The following is a 20,871-nucleotide window of genomic DNA, read 5'->3' as shown; positions in this document are numbered from 1 at the left end:
GAATCTCCACTTTAATCTTTCTCCTGGTTGACCATGCCTGATACCAGAGAATTAGATGTTAGTATCTGACGGTATGTAAAATAAAGATGAAGCTATATGCACAACTGGGTAAGGCTTACTACTCCTCACTTTAATGAGCATAATCTTCCGTGCCGAAGGAAGATGTAGTTCCATACTTTATCATCTTTCACTAGCTCAGAGGTAGATGAAGCACAGTTGAAAAACAGGTACATCTCTAGCAGTAACACCCAGTTGTTCCTCACCACACTTCCTCAGCATCATTCCTGTAAACAGTTGCATGAGCCATTCATCTTGATCTCCTACTTTGAAAATACATTTGCAGAACTGCAATCAAGTTCAGGAATTAGTTTTTAATTGTACAGAATTTATTTATATAAATATGGTCTGGTGTGAAGTCAGAGCTCAGACCTTTTCCTCAACTACAATAAAAATCATATTACTAGAGTCATAGATCAGCTTTGTCCTCTTCATACAGTTCAGACTCACACTTCACAACATAATCTCCAAACACAATTGTCAAACTTGTACTGAAAAAATAGCCAGAAGACTTAGGCAGCTGATCATAATTAGGTAATTTCAAGGGGAAAAAAAGCTAACATGAATTTTGCACTGCTACAGGTTGTTCTCCACAAAAGCTGAGGAAAGCTGGAGACTATTGCTGTAGAGGCTCCTGCATTACCCACTCAGATCAATGAAATAAAATTCTATTATTTTCTACTGGTTTCATGGTACAAATAAATGCATGAAGACAGCACTCCACACTGATGTGAAAGAAGAGCAACATGGCAGCATGCCCTTCTCCCCTGAATTCCCTATTCTTGCTATTTTCAGTGGGGTTTAAAGATACTGTACAATGACATAATAATTCAATCTTTCCTTTTTCACAGCAGGCTAGGGCTGCCTGGAACATCACAGGTATTCCATTGCAGGCTTTGAAGATAAAGGTGACTGGAAGAGGGAAGGGAAAATACAAAGATACACAGCAGAAAACTCTTTTGACAGGTTTTAAATCCCAGATTGCTTTTGGTTATTACTTGTGCTTTAAACAGGAAGGTTCTTTTGTGTATAGGTACACATCCACCCTGGCACTTAAACCCCACACCACAGCTTATTCCCCCCTAAACACTGTCACTACAGCCCCAGCTGTACAGTTCACAAAGCTGTGTACATGTACATCTATGTTACATCTGTACTTACCTATATAATGTGTATAGTGAAGCCATGCACAGACAACTTATGCGAGGCAGTCGTGCATATTTAGAGCTTTTATCTCTCAACATCTCTTTTCCTATACCAGTTGAACCAAGCACTATAGCAGGAAATAAGTGTCACTTAAAGATGCTGACACACTTTCTGCTCTTCTAAAACCAAGAAGGGAGAAGTCCTGCCTAGTCAGATAACTTGTTCCAGCATGCCCAGTGATGCACGCTGTTTCTAACAAGATAAAATTCTGTGACGCATCTCTCCTTAAGCTCTGCAATACTGAATTTGCACCAGATATTGGCATCCCGTTTTTAATTGTATGCCTTAGAACATGGAGGACTGATAACCCCTTTTACTCCAGTCAAACCCCATCTACGTCATAAATTGTGTAGTAGTCAACACTTACACAGCAATTTCACATGTTGAAAAACTTTATACTAAGTTTAGATGTTAGGAGTGTCAAACACCAGGAGCTCACCACCACACCCAACTATAAGCCTCAAGACAGCAAGTTGCATTACTCAGTAACACCTTATACATAAACACTCTCTCTCTTCTGCTGCATTAAAGGCCTTGGAAGAGGCAAATGAGGAAAGTCCTCATCATGTTCATTTGTAAGTAAGTGGCTTTGCACTTGAGCTTTCCCTGCCCATGATGGTGATTTTGGAGTAGATGATTTCTAATGTCCCTTCCATTCTAAAGCATTCTGTGTCTTCACTGTTAACTGCACATTCTTTGCCTGTCCTTCTGCATTTGACATTACACAGTGGCAGATCAGAATTGCTCCGTAAGGAACTGTGCAGATTCCAGAACCCTCACGCCAACTTTATGCAGACAGAATTCTCTGAAGCCATGGCGATATCTCTTTCTTCCCCCTCCACTTTCCCTCCCTCCCAGTTGCGTAAGCCTATTTTTCACTATTTGGCAACAGAACGGACATAATAGATCACAAAGGACCACATTTGTTGTTATTTTCCTTTTGAGCTTCCTTAATTAGGAATTCTACTGTAAAGTAGAAGGAAATAAATGCACTGTGGTATAGAACTATCAATACTAACAAACAAGCCATATTTCCACCTTTTAAAAATATTCTGTTTGAGGCTAAATTAGTGACCTATTTGGAGTAAATATGTCACCAAATTCAAAATTCAGGTCAGTATCTGTGCAATAATTCCAGCCCATCCTGAAAACAGAAGTTCAACTCACTCCAGGACAGACACACAGGAAAACCAACCCTAGCACCTATGCACAAATCCCTCACAAAAATTTACTAGGGCAGAGCATGAGAGCAATCTTGCCTAAGACAGATTTCACTATTAGCATTAATGAGATTATACAGGAGCAATGTTCAGTCTTCATTAAATTGAGCCCAAGTCTCTGCAACCACAAATTCAACTCTTCTCTAGCATAGATATATTTATTGCAGGAGTGAGGCATTAGGGTTTGTCTCATTCTGGAACACCACTAAAAACTCAGCATTGCCAATATTCTGTGGGGAGAAAGACTGCAGAGCAAGCATTCTTTGCAAAGTCTACTTTCAAGATTAAGCTTGTTATTCAAAAACTAAAATAACATCATCTCTCAGCTCTTTTGAAGTATAGAGAAGACAAACATGATTTTTTTTTAATATGTAGTTTACAACCAAATTAAGGAATTTTAATGAAATACTTTACTAGGGATCCCCTTCTGCATTAAAATGTATTATTAAAGCTTTCATTACATTTGCATCTGAAGCCTGTTTTCAGCAAGCATGCACCAGAAGCCTGAAGGGCTGCATAAAAACTACCACTGAAGTTAACACAAATTTGGTTTCAAAGCACATGCCACTCAATAACACGTATATTTAAAATACAGTCTTCTTATTATTCGTAGTAATTCACACAAGTGCAACTACCATATACAACACCACCAGTAAAGAAGAATCTGTAAGCATAGTGTGGCCTAGCCTGTAACAAGCACCTGGAAGCTCAGAGTTACACCACCACCATAACATCTTCCTTCCTATATTGGCTTGCCTTCAGACATACAGACTGGAGAGCTGGGCAACGAGGAACCTAATGAGGCTCAACAAGGATAAGTGCAGAGTCCTGCATCTGGGAAGGAGTAATAAACTGCATCTGTACTACAGGTTGGGAGGTGTTCTGCTGGAGAGCAGCCCTGTGGAGAAGGACCTGGGAGTCCTGGTGGACAAGTTCTCTAGGGGACAGCAACGTGTCCTTGCGGCCAAGGCCAGCGGGATCCTAGAGTGCATTAAGAAGAGATCAAGGGACGTTCTCTACTCTGCCCTAGGGAGACCTCACCTGGAATACTGCATCCTGTTTTGATCTCCCCAGTTCAGGAGTCACAAGGATCTACTGGAGAGAGTCCAAGAGAGGGCTACAAGGATGATGAAGGGACTGGAGCACTGCCTTATGAGGAAAGGCTGAGAGACCTGGGCCTTTTTAGTCTGGAGAAGAGAAGACTGAGAGGGGATTTAAAAAACTGTTTATAAATATCTGAGGGTTGTGTGTCAAGAGGAAGGGGACAGGCTCTGCTCAGTTGTGCCCTGTGATAGGACAAGGGGCAACGGATATAAACTACAGCACAGGAAGGTCTAACTCAACATAAGGAGGAACTTCTTGACTGTGAGGGTTATGGAGCACTGGAACAGGCTGCCCAGAGAGGTTATGGAGTCTCTTCTCTGGAGACTTTCAAGACCCATCTGGATGTGTTCCTGTGTGACCTGCACTAGATTATATGGTTATATGCTCCTGCTCTGGCAGGGGGGTTGGACTCAATGATCTCTCGAGGTCCCTTCCCACCCTTACTATCCTGTGATCCTGTGATACAGTGCTTTACATGGCATTTTCTTGATTATCAATATTTCAACTTCTTTGAAATTGAGTAGCTTCCAAACACTTGAGGCAGAGCAGAGGTGTGTAAGCCTAGAACAGGGATGAAGCACGTAGTTTCTCTGTTTCTGTTCTTCAGAAATAAGTGTTACTGCACAGCACTTCCCACACAACTGCCTTGCATACAATCATACTTGTCTTTTTTTTTTTTTTTTTTAGTCTAACGATAGAAAACCCAAACATTAAAAAGGCAACTTGAAGTGGCAAAGTACTGTTTGAAAATTCATTAATCCAGAATGGTTTTTAGCAGGCAGGGAGTTGGGGAAAAATAAAGCAGTATTTTTACCTTGAAACATGTTTTACCAAGAGGAAAAAAATAGAATATTGACTTTCTTTGGTTCTGACAGTCTGAAGATACATGAAACTATGCATTTATTTTACATAAGAAAAATGGAAGATTATCATGAGAGCATGGGGACACATTCCCATGCTGGCTATCATCCTGAAGCTGTTAGCAATTTGGGTGAAACCGAGAGAAAGAGAGAAGCACAGCACGACACAGAACAAGCTTATGCTGCCAGTAATTCAGAGGGGCTTCTAGCCATGTAGCTTTACTTCTGAAGTTCATTGTTTTCCACTGGTTTTCCCACTCATTAGATTTGTCTTTCATTTATCTGATGTCAAATCCTCTGGAGATGAAAGGGCACTACTCTCCCAGAGAGCGCCACAAAGCAGCAAGAACTCAAAAATCTGACAGACCATGCCTTACTGTCTCATAAAACATGCCTTGGAGATTGCTACCTTAAGGCTAAACAGACATGCCAGAACAGCATTCTAAAACAGAAATTTAAAACTTACTAGGAAAAAAAAAATTAAGGACATTTTAAATCATGCATGTGTTGGGAGGTGCAATAGTTACTGCTAAAAGGTAAGTTTGACATAAAAATTAAACCACTTCAAAAAAGCCCACAACCCAGGCTGTACCACTGTCAATAGGCTGGCTAATACATTATTGCAGTCTCAGAAAAGCAGAACAGATCTAGTGTGTCATAAATATCTCTATCTAGTACTACATAAAACCAAATTGCTTCAACTCAGTAAAGAACATGAGCAGCCAGCCTCTGCCAGTGTCAAACTAATGGACAGTTTAGGCCCAACTAAGAAACCAAAGAGAGTGAGCAAGAGGGTGCTGACAGCACAGTAAGAAAATTTGCACATAAAAAAAATAAAAATACAATGGTTCAAGATATGTAAATTACTTTAGAGAGGATTTTTTCAGAGGAGAGGCAGGGATTAAGAAATAAAACATGTAACTGAAAATAAAACTTTTCAGCAACACCAAGTGGAACTGAAGAATGAAATGAAACCATGCAGGACCTAAATTCCTGTGATGAATTGTGTTCTAAGCACAGTATAAAATTTGGCTTATAAAAGCTTTATATAGTAATGATTTTTTACTGAAGTAAAATGATTGCTTATTTAAAAATAAATAAATAAAATGGTAATAAAGCTATAGAGATTTAGCAACATTTCCAAGTGAGAAAACAATTCCTTAATTCTAGCAATTTTATCTTTTAGGATTTGTGTAAGAAACTAATTTTAAAAATCTGATGCTATTTTAGGTTTTACTAACACTGAAACAAAAGGGCTTTTTACACTGAAATTTTTACAGTTATGTTTGCCATCCTTTTTCATTCTAATGATCTCACTCCATCCATCCAGATGGATCGAGATGAGAAAAGGGAAAATGTCCAGCACAGCACTTTGCTTACGTAACCACAGTAGAAAGAAATCCCAGTATAAATGCAGAGAATCTCATCTTCATATTGCCTGTTTGCAAAAGCTCTCAAACTGAGGTTTTTTTTGTGCAACACTAACAGCAGCAACAGCAGTTGTAGTGGGTTTAAGACTGGATGCCTTAAGCAGAGAGAGTACAGTCCTCTAGAGGGACTAGACAGTCCAGGGGTGTATACACCAAACAGTGTAATCTCTTGTTATTTCATCCCATCACATGAATGGGCAGCACAGGCTATTCTGCCCTTTTCCCCCTCTCTCCAGCTCCCAGTGCAGACTGCTATCTCCTGTTTGGTATTCTGGGGGAGGCTTTTGGCCTTGAGCAGCCTGGCTATTTTTTTTCTGCATCATTTGGGCCTGGGTAGGGAGGCCTGGGGTTTTGGCCTGGTTAGCAGGGTAGGTTTTGGACAATGTTGGCTTAGTGAGGTTTTGGTAAGCCAAGGGCAGAGAACTGGGCTGAGGCTGAATATGGATTTATGTATTTTGTATGTTTTCATACTGTTGTATATAGTTGTGAATAGTACTTCCATTTAAATTTCCAATTCTTTCTAATGCTGTGTGGAGCCTTTTTCTTTTACTCCCTTGGAGAGGGGTAAGAGAGCTTCTGTCTGCTCTAAAACCATGACAGCAGTTCATGACAATGAACACAGAAGAGGGACTACTGTATCACTGCAGGGAGAGGACAAAACCAGGGGAAACACCACAAACATCCCATTCAGGCAAGAATTAACACTGGCCTCACCTTTGATGCTTGTCGAAGCCATCGCAAATATTCAGTGAAGTTATCAAAACAAATGTAGTAGGTCTGGCTCTGAGGTCCAGAAGAGCTAAACGCTAAACAGTGCTGGTGCTTTTTCACTTCTTCCACCTATAACAGAGACAAAATTGTTAGTGAACAGAAACTCCCCAGGGTAGTCAGTGTGTACAAGAGGAGCTCATCATGTACAGTCAGACTAACCCTCTCCAGTTGGATCCTGGCTGTCAAGTATTCATGAAATCTACATAAGCAAGCAACAAGAACAGGACAAAAGAACTACAGAAGCAAAAAGAGAGACTGAGCATCATAAATGTTTCCTAGTGAAACATATTTACGGCTGTCTTTATACAATGTATAAAGTACAATTTATACTCCTGGTTATTAAAATGCCTCTCTTAGAGACCAATTAAATTCTTTGGCATTTCTCAACTTGCTAAAAAACACCCAGAATACATCATTCTGCTACCACACACAAGAAGTCCCACACAACTTATGGTCTCAGTGTCTCAGCACTGCATTCTGGAAAGACTTCGCAAACCAGGAAGTGTAGAGAGCATTTATAGTGTTGATGAAGAATATTTTTTCACTGATAATTTAAAAAAACACTTAGCTCTGTGCCAAGCATCCTCCTCCAAAGCTTTGTCAGCAGAAGCCCTCAGTACATTTTTCTGAGCTTTGGTTCTCATTTTCTTTTAAAATTTGTTGTCAACTTTCTGCATGTTTTACACTACACAAGGCACTTCTGTGCAAAACCAACTTAGAAATTCTATGATAAGCAATTAAAAAAAAGAGTAGACAATCTCTTCTTTTTACATTTAAAAGATAAAAATAATTCTATCTTTTTTCATCTCAAAGAGAATGGGGCTCTGAATTTGTCCTCTCCAGTGTGCTACAGCCAGGAAAACAGTTCACCATCAGAGTTCACCCATTGCTGCTAAAAGAGGACAATGTCTCTGATTTAGTACTCCAAGGGTGAGTTGAAGAATCATGTAAAGAATCACAGAGAGAGATGGGAAAACAGCTCTTAAAAGGCAGCACTACTTTCCATACTACTAGTATAGAATATTAATGAATCAACTCTAATTTGCATATGAACATTGGGAAGCTGTCTCTCTCCCACTGACTCTTAAAAATCAAACTTAACAGTATGCAAGGTAAAGGAACATTACTGATGACTCTTTTCCCACTACCTTGCCAAATCAAGCCAACAGTCATGCTCTGATACTGTTTAGTAATGTTGTAATCTTCCTGTCTTCGCTAAAGTTTCACAGAATCACAGTGCAATTGAGGTGGGAAGAGACAGTTCCCCTTCAGGGCCACCTACAGCTGCTTGACCAGAGCTGTGTGGCTTGTAAATACCTCTAAGGAGGGAGATTCCACAACCTCTCTGGGCAACCTTTGCCAGTGCTCAGTCTCCCTCACAGTGGAGAGAAAATAAAAATAAAAATCCTGGACCTCCTCTCAGATGTGTTCAATCAGAAAGAAGTCCAGTTTCTCCTTTCCACACGTAGAACTGTTTGTTTCAACAGACCCCTACTCATACAGCGATAAGCATCAAACAAATCCCCTATTTTCAAGATAAGCCCAGCCCTATTGGTTAATTTTGAGAGTACCCAACATGGATATAACCTGGATGAGAAAACATAGTACAGATGAGACAATACAGCTGCATGTATCCTTTGCCTGTGCACTACTGCACATAAAAAAAGCAATTAACACTGCACACAATAAAAAGAAATTGAATGCATTGCCTCTTCTTTTCTTTAGCATTTCCATCCAAACATTGTAAATTGTTAAATATTATTCTGACCATAATCAAAAGTAATTTATATACTCTGACAATCACATTTACAGAAACAAGCTTAGGAGGAAGGAGGGTGCCAGAATCATCATAACTGAATGCAATCTTCTCTGCATAAGGAGACAGGGGTTAACAAAGTAAAAACATAAAATATCTTACTTTTCCACCAATTAAAGGGAGGACATGCATTTTCCCAGTCTGGCTTTCTTTTACTGATGAGACAATTAGGCATGTTCCACAAAGGATAGCTTGGCGTCTTGTCCATCTGTTGACTGGCAAATGTATTTTCCCTTTTCGAACATTGTACATTCCTGAGAGCTGAATTCGTTCGGAGCTGCCAATGCTGTGGGGCTTTCCTGAAATAGAAACAAAGGTGTCCACTTAATCACAGAAAACCTTTGCCTCTTTCACTGAAGCCATCCTGAGACTTTATCGGCAAGTTTCCAAGCCACATAGTGCAGCCCAACAAATTAAATACAGCTTCAAAATCAGGCAAGCAGGTAATTTAGTATCACCTTCAGTACAGGCTTCTTTCATAGGTAGTAATATATGACATGTTGGTATCATGGAGAACAGACCACATTAAATAACCTCTAGTAATTCACAGAAGTACTATTTAATGGTACCAGTCATCTCTATGGGCCCTGGAAATCAACAGAATCACAAAAACGTTCAGGTTGGAAAAGACCCTCAGGATCGCCAAGTCCAACCAATAACCCTACTCGACAAGGTTCACCGCTAAACCACATCCCCAAGTACCATATCCAAACGACCTTTAAACACATCCAGGGTTGGTGACTCAACCACCTCCCTGGGCAGCACATTCCAATGCCTGACCACTCTTTCCGTGAAAAAAATTTTCCTCATGTCCATTCTAAACCTACCCAAGTTGCAGCTTGAGTAGAATTCACACTGACCACTTGGTAACTGCACAAAGGGGTGGTGTCCCACACCTTTTAAATTCCAGGTCTCTTCTGGTTATCCTGAAAGTCACAGTTTGAATAGTTTCAATAACAGCTTCCCAAAGAATACACTTCCTGCTCTCTCCAGCCCACTCTGCTCAGTGGAAATCCCACAGCAGAGGTAACACTCAGCCATAACATAAGCGGATACAACCTAGATGAAATTCCTCAAAGACCCTATGAAGTTGTTTTGTATTACAATTAATTTGTTACATAATTCAGATTATTAGTAAAACTACCAATTAGACCACATCTGTTAAAATTATTTCAAATGGCTCAAACTATTTATCTATTCTATAGAAACCATGATTAGCAACGGTAACAAAGACAAGAATCTCTTGTCTCTGCTCTTACATGATTATGTTCTTTTAGGATACAAACAGGAAGAATCACAATTTTTTCATTATAATGTGAAGTACTTATCCACAACTGTTACCCTATCAAACCTCGAACAGTTCAGTCCAGCTTAAAGTCATCCAAATACACTAAGTCTTCTGAAGACAGAGACAAGAAGTGATCATGTGCAGGTTAGATCAGTTCAAATTTCTGTGACACTGGTGAAACTCTGGAAGAGTGCTTCCCTGGATAAACAAACCAAAGGGTGTATTAATTCCAAGTAACATCCTCACCACGACAGAAGATAAATCATTCATTTTCATAGGCTAATCTTTACCAAAACTCGGGGCGGGGGTGGGGGGGGGTGGGTGGAAATCATCTAAGACTCCAGAAAAGCAGAATTGGTCTTGTTTTCTAACCCTAATATTTCAGATCAGTGCCAATTACACTGCAGGAGTGACAAGTGCTGCACCACTGCAGCCGCAACAGTGCCATTCCTTCTGCTTGTATGGCAGTTCATTTATCTCAACGAGTCTGCCCTTGCCTTCAAATTATCTATGGAAAGATAGAAGACACCTACCCTATGGCCTGCCCACTGTCGTTCTCTCACTTCCATTTTATCCTGTGCCAATTCTTGCTCTTATCTTTAAAAGTAGCCTTCTTTCATCTTCCTGCCCATTTAATGAGCCAAGTTTTGGCACAGTCACCCTCAAGCCTTGCTCTGCTCTAATAAACACTTGCATTTAGGCTACCAATGTCTGCCAGTTTGGATCTGCAGGAAACTGTTGCTTGAAGCTAAAATACTGAAACTTTAACACTTTTAGAGTAGTGGCACCTAATACAAAAATAGGTGCCCCGAGAAAGCAGTAATTTCATGCCAAGCAAATTCAAATGCAACAACAGAAGCTGTGGATAAACACTTTACCCAACACAACAGAGGGAAATGGGAAATTCATTCTATGCAAAGCCACAGAAAGACCAATAGGGAATACAAATGAGTGAAATAGAGCAACTCATCCTTAATCAAACACAAAAGCTGAATCAAACTTTACATATGGTATATGAAAATGGGGCTGCTGAAGTAACTGACAATTTACCTAGTTTATTGTGGCCATTTTGGCTGAGTGCCTCCAAAATAGAAGCCAGAGCTGAGACTTCTGGTGTCTAGAGTGTCCACCCCAGGGGGTAGACATAGGAAAGAGTGTATTTCTACCCACAAATTCTGAAGCCTTATAAATCTGGCTGCAAAGTTATCGTGTTTCTCTTTCTTCCCTCCCTGCTCCCATGGGAGAGAGACGCTCTCTTATCCAGTAACAATGGGGGAGTATCGCAGGTCTCTTTGGCCTGAGTAACTTTTTTTTTCCTGCACAATCTTGGCCTGTTTAGGCCTAATGCAAGGATAAAAAAGGAGGGGGCAGTTCAGGCCTGGCCAGCCTGAAACCAGCCTAGCAATGAGTGGGAGAGGAAAGAGCCCTGGTGTTTTTGGCGAACCCTGGGAGCGTTGGGGTTTTGGTCTGGTGTAAAGGAACTTGTGTGTTAAGATTAGACTGGGGATTTCTTTGAACTTGATATGCTTTGCTATGCTCACCACTATGCTTGGTAGTTTTTGTAGTATATGAATTACTTTTCCATTTAAACTTTCCATTACTATCCAACCCATTTGTGCGAGTGTTACTCTTTTGCGCCTTTTGGAGCAATAGAACAAAGTGTCCAGCTCTGAACTAGGACATTTGTGCAGAACAATGGTCTCCACACCACAAAGCATTGATTATAAAAAGTTAACCTCACAGAGAAACAAGAAGATCTCTGTAATTGAATAAAAAAGCTGGATGTGGCTCTGAGCAACTTGATCTAGTGGGAGGTGTCCCTGCCCATGGCATGGGGGTTGGAACTAGATGATCCTTGAGGTTCCTTCCAACCCTAATAATTCTATGATTCTATGGGGAAGAGGGGAAAAAAAAAAAAAAAAAAGACTTGCTAAGTATTAACAGTATAGTTGTATAAGGAATAGTCGTTAGGGATTTAGGCAATTTCACTTCAAAAATAACACTTCACAGTCATCTTCTGGAGCCTGCTCTTCGCATTATGCTCTCTAACTGCTCTGGAAAAGCACAGACCACTACTGACTGAACCTCTTAGGATTGCAAAGCACAACCTCAGTCCCTGGGGAAGCCAATCTCATTTAGCATTTCAACACAACCAAACACCACCCAGAAATAAAGGGTCGAAACTCACACTTAATATGGGCACACCTGCATCCTGGAAAACACCAAACTTTGGAAGTTCTTTGGGATAGTGGTGGATTACAAAGAAGGACGAGTTCCCACTACAGCACTGTGTCCAAGAGGCTTGGCAACAACATTCAAGAGCAATAGAGAAGTAACATCATCCTGCCTAGTCTAGTCTAGGGCCAAGAGGATGGAGTCAGGCTCTTCTTGGTGATGTCCAATGAGAGGATAAGGGGCAGTGGGTGCAAGTTGAAGCATAGCAAGTTCCATATAAACATGAGGAAAACATTTTTCCCTGTGAGGGTGACAGAACACTGGAACAGGCTGCCCAGGGCGGGTGTGGAGTCTTCCTCTCTGGAGACATTCAAGATCTGCCTGGATGTGTTCCTGTGTGATCTAGTATAGGTGATCCTGCTGTGGCAGGGAGGTTGGACTGGATGATCTTTGGAGGTCCCTTCCAGCCCCTAACATTCTGTGATTCTATGAAAAACAGACTCTGATGGACTAAACACAAAGTTAAGGACAGCTGGACCTGTAATACTACTCAGAAGTCTTGAACAGGCAGTATTTCAAATTTCATGGGAATTCACAAAGTCACAGTAATAATTAGTATTCTCAGTAAATATTTACTAGAAATGCCAGAACAGAGCTATCACTAGACATAATCATAATAAGATTTGATGGGAAAATTACCAGGGTAAGCTCCTCAGTTATTCCTACAAATATATATTTAAAACAACCAGCACAGCCCCCCAGTAGCCTCTTCAAACTTTAAGGATTTATCATGAGTTTTCCCAGCAAGCACTATCCTTTGCTACATGAAAGCTAGAACATTCCTGATGTCCTGGTTGTGGCCAGCTGGGGGTGTGTCTTCTCCCATGCAACCAGCAACAGAACAAGAGGACACAGTCTCAAGCTGTGTAGGGGGAAGTTTAGGTTTGATCTTAGAAAGAACTTCTTCACAGAAAGAGTGATTGGCCATTGGAACGGGCTGCCCAGGGAGGTGGTGGGGTCAGCATCCCTGGAGGTGTTTAAGGAAAGCCTGGATGAGGCACTTAGGGCCACGGTCTAGTTGATGAGTTAGGGTGAGGTAATCGGTTGGACTTGATGATATTGGAAGTCTCTTCCAACCCGGTTGATTCTGTACTCCATACCACACTGGTACATAAGGGGGAGCTGGCCAAGACCAGGTGCAGGGGTTTAGAGCACAGCTGGAATAGGGTAGGTGTCCAGATGACCACACCACATTGTATATCACTCACTTTATATTACTGTTGTTTCTTCTCTTATTCTATTAAACTCTCCATATCTCAAACCATGAGGTTTTGCATTTTTCTCATGACTTTCCTTCATAATTCCACTTGGGGATGGGGGGCTGTTGGCTGGGTCTAAACTAGGACATGAATACACAGAAATAAAATATCAGGCCTAGTTCATTAAAGAAAATAGTTTCTCTCTTCCTATTCTTGTCTACTTCACTACATAACCAACCTTCTGGTTGGATTACATGATTTTTCAAGGTTCCTTCCAACCTGGGCTCTTCTCTGATTCTGTAGCCTGAAAATCCCATGTTTAATATCGGATCGCATGCTGCTGCTCAAGACATCTGCTCACATACTCAGTTTTCTTCCATAAAGGGCTGCAATCAGTGAGATCTGGTAGTATCACAGTGTTCTATTATTGTGCAAGTGGAAGGGAAAAAAAAAATCACAAGCCTCCATCTTATTTTGATTTTAAGCAGAGGTTGTTCAAGGATATAATAACAAGTTATGGAACCAGATGCCTAAATCCATAGAAATAGCAGAAGGTAACTGTGAGCAAAAGCTGTTTGACAAGAAGCAGCTTCACCTACTGAAAGATAAGGTTAGACAGACTGCAGCTTTAGAGAGCTCAAATAGCTGCTGCCAGGAGAAAACAGAAGCAGGGAAAGTTTAAGTGACAGTGAGCTCTGCCACAACAGAGGAGGGATGGGAACAGGGTGAACCGATCCTAACCCTGGCTGCTCCTCAGGTGGCAGGGTCCCACACTGCCCCACGGCACAGCTTGTGCTAGAGGGATCGTTCCTTACACACTGGGAAATGGAGAACAAGGAAAGAGTTCAGAAGTGTACCTGCTTGTTCTATGGCCTGGGAAATAATCAAATAAGAAACCAAACGACCTTTTCTTTCCAAGTTTACAGGACAGATGGTGCAATTTGGACTCCACTGGAACACCTTTAGGCTAAGGATTAAAGACCACAAATTATAGCATAACCATAGCGTCACCACCAACAATCAGTTGGTTTTGAGGTAACCTACCAGGTGCCACTGGAAACATTACTTTCAGTAAAAGCATCAGCAGTTCTGAAATTACTTTTTCTCAATCTGTCTCATACCTCACATTTGAGATTTTAGAGGCTGCATGAAATTCACATTCAGCTTTTTCTTCAGTGTTAACTATACCTGAAGGGAGCAGAGGAGTTTTCACAGGGGCCTGTGATATTATACTGAAGCTGACAGTCCCTCAAATAAAATAACAATGATCCTCTGTGACTTAAAACACAAATCTGAATATTACCAAATATCTTCTAAGATAACTATTGTTGCCTTGAGCAGAGTGGAGGCAAATATGCTAGAACATTTAGAAGAGCAGAGTATCAGACAACGTTTTTCAAATTCTAAGCCCAACCAAAGCAGTTGGAATATTTTAGCAAGAAACCATAAAAAGGTATTTTTTCATTTCTGTCAGAACTCAGAGACTACAGCAACTCCTAAGCACCCTCAACAACAGGGCTTTTGTTCTGGACAACACATTAGAGGAGATGCTTCAAGGACTTATGAGCAGACCACTTATTAGGCTATCTTGACATTCATGGTTGAATTCCTCTTGGTTTTAGCTTGTCCCAAGTCCTGGAGGGAAACATGGTATTTAGAACAAGGACAGAGAAAAGCAGGGAACTTGACTGAAATGGTAGGACTGCCAGTGGAACCACAAACCCTACCCACTTTGCAAGCAGCACAGACAGGACACCAGCAATCTTTCCATGATTTTGAAGAACGAAGACCTCACCACAAGCAGCTCAAAGAAACTCTAGGTACACAATGTACTGACATCCTGCCTAGTGCAGAGACTTCAAACTTTATTAAATAAATACTCACAGCCACTTGCTTTGGATTCTGGAGTAAAGCTCTTTATTCCCAGCAATGGAAAGCATATGGAATACATTACCATCAGAAGTTATAAAATACCAACTCATTATAAGACATAAAAGTACTCAGGGAAGGAAAAAAAAAAAACCTTCTCTCTGCAGCTATATGGCTGATTAAAGGGCAACAAAGCTCGTGAGGAACACAAGCCCTATGAGGAGAGGCTGAGGGAGCTGGGGTTGTTTAGCCTGGAGAAGAGGAGGCGCAGGGGAGACCTCATTGCTGTCTACAACTACCTGAGGGGAGGTTGTAGCCAGGAGGGGTTTGGTCTCTTCTCCCAGGCAACCAGCACCAGAACAAGATGACACAGTCTCAAGTTGTGCCAGGAGAGGTATAGGCTGGATGTTAGGAGGAAGTTCTTCACAGAGAGGGTGATTGCCCATTGGAATGTGCTGCCCAGGAAGGTGGTGGAGTCGCCATCACTGGAGACGTTCAAGAGGAGACTGGATGAGGCACTTGGTGCCATGGTCTAGTTAATTGCTTAGGGCTTGGTGATCGGTTGGACTGGATGATCTTGGAGGTCTCTTCCAACCTGTTTGAGTCTATGATTCTAAACTACAAGTACTTATTAATCCCCCTTGTTTGAAAAGCATGGCTAATAAAGTCTGCTTCTAAAGAATTATTTAAGACATTACCAAAACAAGAGCAGAAGAAATGCATTCATTTCTGTGCAGCAGGTCTTATTTTTATTACTAATATCAGTCTGATGGAATGAAAACTAAAAATCCTTTGAGACCTGCATGGCACAGCCAGCCGGAGAGCCTGTCTGCCCTGAGCTGCCTTGGGTATTCACCAGTGCTAAGAGAGGCTTAAGTTATTCAGGAGGAATAATGTCTAAGTTGCAGGCTTTTCAGAAGTGACTGAACAACTCTGAGTGCCTAATTCAGGGATGTCCTTTTCCTGCTACAGCTGGGACAGATACTGAGGTCATCATCCTCATCTGTACACTGTTGGGCTCCTGGCCCAAGGCCAGCACTGAATCAAACCTACCACATCAGCTGCTCCTTGTAAGCTGTCCCTAAGCCCTTCCAGACAAAACAGGCTGCTTTAATTTCTTGCATCTCTTTTTGACTTAAAGGCCTCAGGAAGAACTCAAAGTGAGTAGTTCAGAATGGAAAGCAGAAGGATGGCATGTAGGGGCCAGAGCTGTAACACAGTGGCTACCGACAGAGAATATATAGAATTAAACCCACTCACAGCCTTCAGCAAGCCATTTCAGAAATAAGATATTTGACATGCTAATATTCTGTGACCATCACCTCTTGTATGCATATGAGAAAAAGACAACACCAAAAAAAAAAAAAAAAAGTGGCTTTTGAAGACTTTGGTCTGCATTCACTAAACAAAGGTGGACTATTTTCTAGCTGATCAGATGAAATCAACAGAGCAGATGGTAGACTCTCCAGTTCACACATGAAGCATTGTGCCCCCCATCCCTCCAAACTGAAATCAGGAACACTTCACACTCACCTTTCCCCCAAACCTGCAAAATGATCCTCAGCACTAATCTTACCTGAATGTGCACAGAGAGACCTCAATTAGCTCAAAACACCAAAAGTCCTTGAGTGTCTTTAACCACCATTAGGGAAACTGGGCCACAACAGCTGTTCCTGAACCCTTGCTGCCATATCATTCTGCAGATTTCTACTTTTGCCCAAACCTTTTCATTAAATACATAGGAAGCTGCCTGCAATGCTTTTGAAGATTCTCAGTCACTTAAGGCTGCTTCCCCTTGAATTCTTGTCAAAATAAGGACAGCAGTGATGACCTCAGGCAAGACCCAGGGCAGTAAGATATATAAAAATAACCCCATAAGTTGGACTAAACAAAACCAACCGAACTAAACAAAAAAACCCCCACAAAACCAAAACCAGCTAAAAAATAAAAAGAGAGCAAAGTAAGCAGAAAAGTACAAGCTCTGAAACTATTGTACTGCTCTTTTTTATTTTGAATGTATGAAGTAAGCCTACTTAAAGTTAGATGCTAATTAGAACTACTTTTCCTTGTGAAGGTTCACAGTGTCATAACTTAAGAACAAAAGCAGAGAATTAGCAAGTTTTATATTCAAGACCAAGGGTCCACCTAGTAGTCTCGACCAACCAAGGATGCTTTTGCAAAGGTAAAAACGTATACAGATTGCAAAATTTCACCTGGCAAACCATTTCAAAATCAGAAGTTATTGTCTTAACCAGCACTTCTCTTTAAATACTCACTATGAGACAAAACTGGAAAAGCAGAAGACAGACAAGCCTTTAGTCTTTGTGAAACACATTCCTACTTTACAGGAATTATTGCCCTTAAAGACCAGCATTATCACCACATGATGTGATGCAATAAAACAAAGTTAGTAGCTTTACAGCAATAATCCCACCTTCCACTTATATTAAACCCCAATGGAGAAAAGATTTGTATGAAATGCCTAATGAAATGCCCAATGCAGAAAACATCCCTCCTTCTTTTTCCGGAGTTCAACGTTTGTTCACTTCTTCATTCCTTGCATCTTGTCCTCATAGAACTCACCACCTCCATCCACACAGAAGCCCCACACTCATGGTATCAACACTTAAAAAGATACCATAGGCAAAATTAGACAAAAATTACTTTCTGAAAAGCTTTTTCTATTATGAGTCACATTTATCACTGGAAAATGGCTGTAAGAGCTTTCCCATCAAAAGCCAAGTAGCAACCTGCATACGACAAAAGCTTCAGGCAAAAAAACCTAACCACGATCCAGCAGAATTCGTTTAAGACACCTCGTTCACCAGCACAACACCCGGATGACAACTTAAAGTAAGGTACTTAGAAGTGAACAGGATGTTACTTGCAATTAAAAGCAAGAACTGTGGAAGTTCATCTGGATTACTGTGTAGGGGCAGAAAATCCAAAGCCTTGGAATCCAACTGTTCTGAAGGAAACAAGCAAGTTCCAGATCTAGTTACTCCAACATGCTTTGACAGATTTTTACCATTGAGTAAGACAAAAAACCCAGAAATGGAGCCTCCCTGTCTTCAAACTGAAAATCCACCTGTTTCAAACTCATCTCATCTATCACCACAGATCACTCCTATACTCCTTACTGGAGCAGGCTGCCCAGGGGGGTTGTGGAGTCTCATTCTCTGGAGATGTTCAAAACCCACCTGGATGCGTTCCTCTGTGATCTGGTATAAGTGATCTTGCTCTGGCAGGGGGTTGGACTAGATGGTCTTTAGAGGTCCCTTCCAGCCCCTAATATTCTGTGATACTCCTGCAAGTGAAGCACAGGTCCTTCACACGGAAACTCTCAGCCCTGTGCCTTCCCTTATGCCTCACCTGTCTACAGGAAATTCAAGTTACTTGTAGGCAGGTTTGTTTATTTCAGCAAAACAATGAGGCCCTCAAGGCACCCTTCATGTCCTGACTTCTGCTTGCATTAGAGATACAGTGGGGTGCAGGCTGAATTCTGTTATGTCTAAAATACTTCATTTTGAAGAATGCTCATAAAAGGGGAGAAAGTTGCCTGCTCTTCATTAGCAACTCCTTTGGGAAAGCACCATGTGTCACCTCTGCAAGGAAAAATAACTGAAATATCCTGAGAGAGAACAATAAAGAAAAAATGTCAACTTCTTCCTGTGCTTTAGCAAAGTTGTAAAAACCTCCAATATTGGCCTAGAAGCTTCCAGGAAGCACTACCTAAAATAACTTTCTCTTCTGGAACTTGGCATTCATTAAAGGAAGCTACCGATTAAGCTCCTAAGTGAAATTTTCTACCAAGTATTTTTGCTCAACATACATTAAAAAGGTAATTTGTCCTATACTGAGAAGATTTATGCAAGGATCTGGTCACATCCCTTATATGTATTCCTTAAAATGAATACTTTAGCAACACATTTCAAACTGGTCCTTATTAAGATAGCCACACAGGAAACTCAGCTTTCTGAACACTTTTACAATTGCATGCACTAATATTAAAGAGGTGAATATTTAATAGATGGGGCCAAAAAGCTAAGCCTCAAAAACTTGCCAATAGGGCAAGAGTAGGTACAGTTTCTGTAGGATGGGACTCAATGAATGATCAACTGATCTTTCCCCTTCTCCCCAGTTCAGCCCCCTCCATAAATCAGAGCACAACAGACCACTAGAAGTGTACACTTATTTTTGCGAAGTCATGTATAAGTGGATTCTGCCTGTTATACTCCCAATGCACAAAAAAGCCACAAGCACAATAAAATCCCTTGCAATCCCAAAGGACACTTACCCTGTCTAAAGTAATTGCAAAAGCTCTGAGCTAACCAACTGTTTTGGGCAAATCTGGAGTCTTGATGGAATTTAAGAGCAAAATTGAACTGATGACTCTGCTGAAGTCAACAGTGGCTTTCAGGTTTTATCAGTGTTAGATGCTCAACATGAAGCACAGCAATGCAAGCTTGAAATAGCTGCTTGAAAGCACATTCCTCTGAGAAGGAACAACGACAGCCCCTGGCAGAAGTTCATCTCTGTGTCTTAGTACAACAGAAAGACCAAAACCTGTGCTCCTTACCAGCAAAAGTTGAGCACCTAGACACCCCTGCACCTACCTACCTTGAGGATGGATAATGGGAGTAGTTAAACATTTTTTTAAAGCTACAAAGGAACAAATATGCAGAGAGGAACAAATATGCACACTAGGTCAAGGATTGTCCTGCATCTGGGGGAGGGGTAACACCAGACACCAGTATAGACTAGGGGTCATCCTGCTGGAAAGCAGCTCCATGAAGAAAAACCTTGGAGTCCCAAGGACTGCAACGTGCCCTTGTGGCCAGGAGGGCCAATGGCATCCTGGGGTACATCAAGAAAACTGTGTCCAGCAGGTCTAGGGGGTTCTACTCCCCCTCTACTCTGCCCTGGTGAGATCACACCTGGAATACTGTACCCAGTTTTGGGCTCTCCAGTTCAAGGGGACAGTGACCTGCTGGAGAAAAGTCCAACGGAAGCTACAAGGATGATTCGGGGGCTTGAATATCTCTTCTATGAAGAAAGACTGAGAGACCTGGGGCTGTTTAGTCTTGAGAAGGCAGCTGAGAGGGGATCTTATTAATGTGTGTAAGTATCTGAGGGGTGGATGTCAAGATGCCCAGAAGAAACAGCACAAGCACATTAAAAAGAATTACCTGTCAATCTTAAACACTAACCATTTCAAATTCGACTTTATTAACATGAGAGTTCCCTGAAACAGCTAGAAGGAATTCTGGTGGGGCAATGTCCCTATAAGCCAATCATACTTCATCGTATCTCTGCTCACAACTTCCTAGGTAAGCTTAGTCTACGCATTTTGTATTTATAACTTGGCTGCTTTCCCCGCAGAACAGCTACCAATATTTTTGTGTGCATGTGATTTTATGTAGTATGCTCATGGAATTATTTTTTTCCCCAAACAGCTAGCCAAAGCAAGAGCCTTTTTGGTTTGCAGATTGGAGTTCAGCAAGCAGCACAGAGCACATCCTCAGCTGTGAGAGCTGCAATAAGCCAGGAGGTCTCTGTCATTGCTTCTTTCCCCCTCTTTTCTACAACTTTGTAGGCAGAGACAGTTCTTTACAAAACTTGCAACAGCCCTTTTTCACTTCTCTCTTATCAGCAAGAGCAGCTTCAAAGTATCATGCAGAAGCCTGGATGATGGAAAAGGACAGACAGGGATCAGCAGTTACTCTTGGAAACCTTCACTATCCTGATTTCTGCCTGCTGATAGCTGACAGGGTTGCTTTGCAACCTTTGATTTGCTCTGAATCAATTTCTGTTTC

General features: G+C 41.3%; 1 protein-coding gene across 1 annotated transcript in view; it reads right to left on the bottom strand.

Moving 5' to 3' along the window:
• Window positions 1-20,871, bottom strand: part of PHLPP1 (PH domain and leucine rich repeat protein phosphatase 1) — a 146,931-nt gene that overhangs the window by 64,366 nt on the left and 61,694 nt on the right. The window contains exons 4-5 of the mRNA XM_054381951.1: window positions 8,567-8,763; window positions 6,592-6,717 (exon numbers count right to left, since the gene is read on the bottom strand). Coding sequence (XP_054237926.1) covers window positions 6,592-6,717; window positions 8,567-8,763 — 323 coding nt within the window. The remainder of the gene's footprint in view (window positions 1-6,591; window positions 6,718-8,566; window positions 8,764-20,871) is intronic.

The sequence above is a fragment of the Indicator indicator genome, chromosome 6 (genome assembly GCF_027791375.1).
Source record: "Indicator indicator isolate 239-I01 chromosome 6, UM_Iind_1.1, whole genome shotgun sequence".
Lineage (NCBI taxonomy): Eukaryota > Metazoa > Chordata > Aves > Piciformes > Indicatoridae > Indicator > Indicator indicator.
This window is presented reverse-complemented; position numbering and strand designations above follow the sequence as displayed.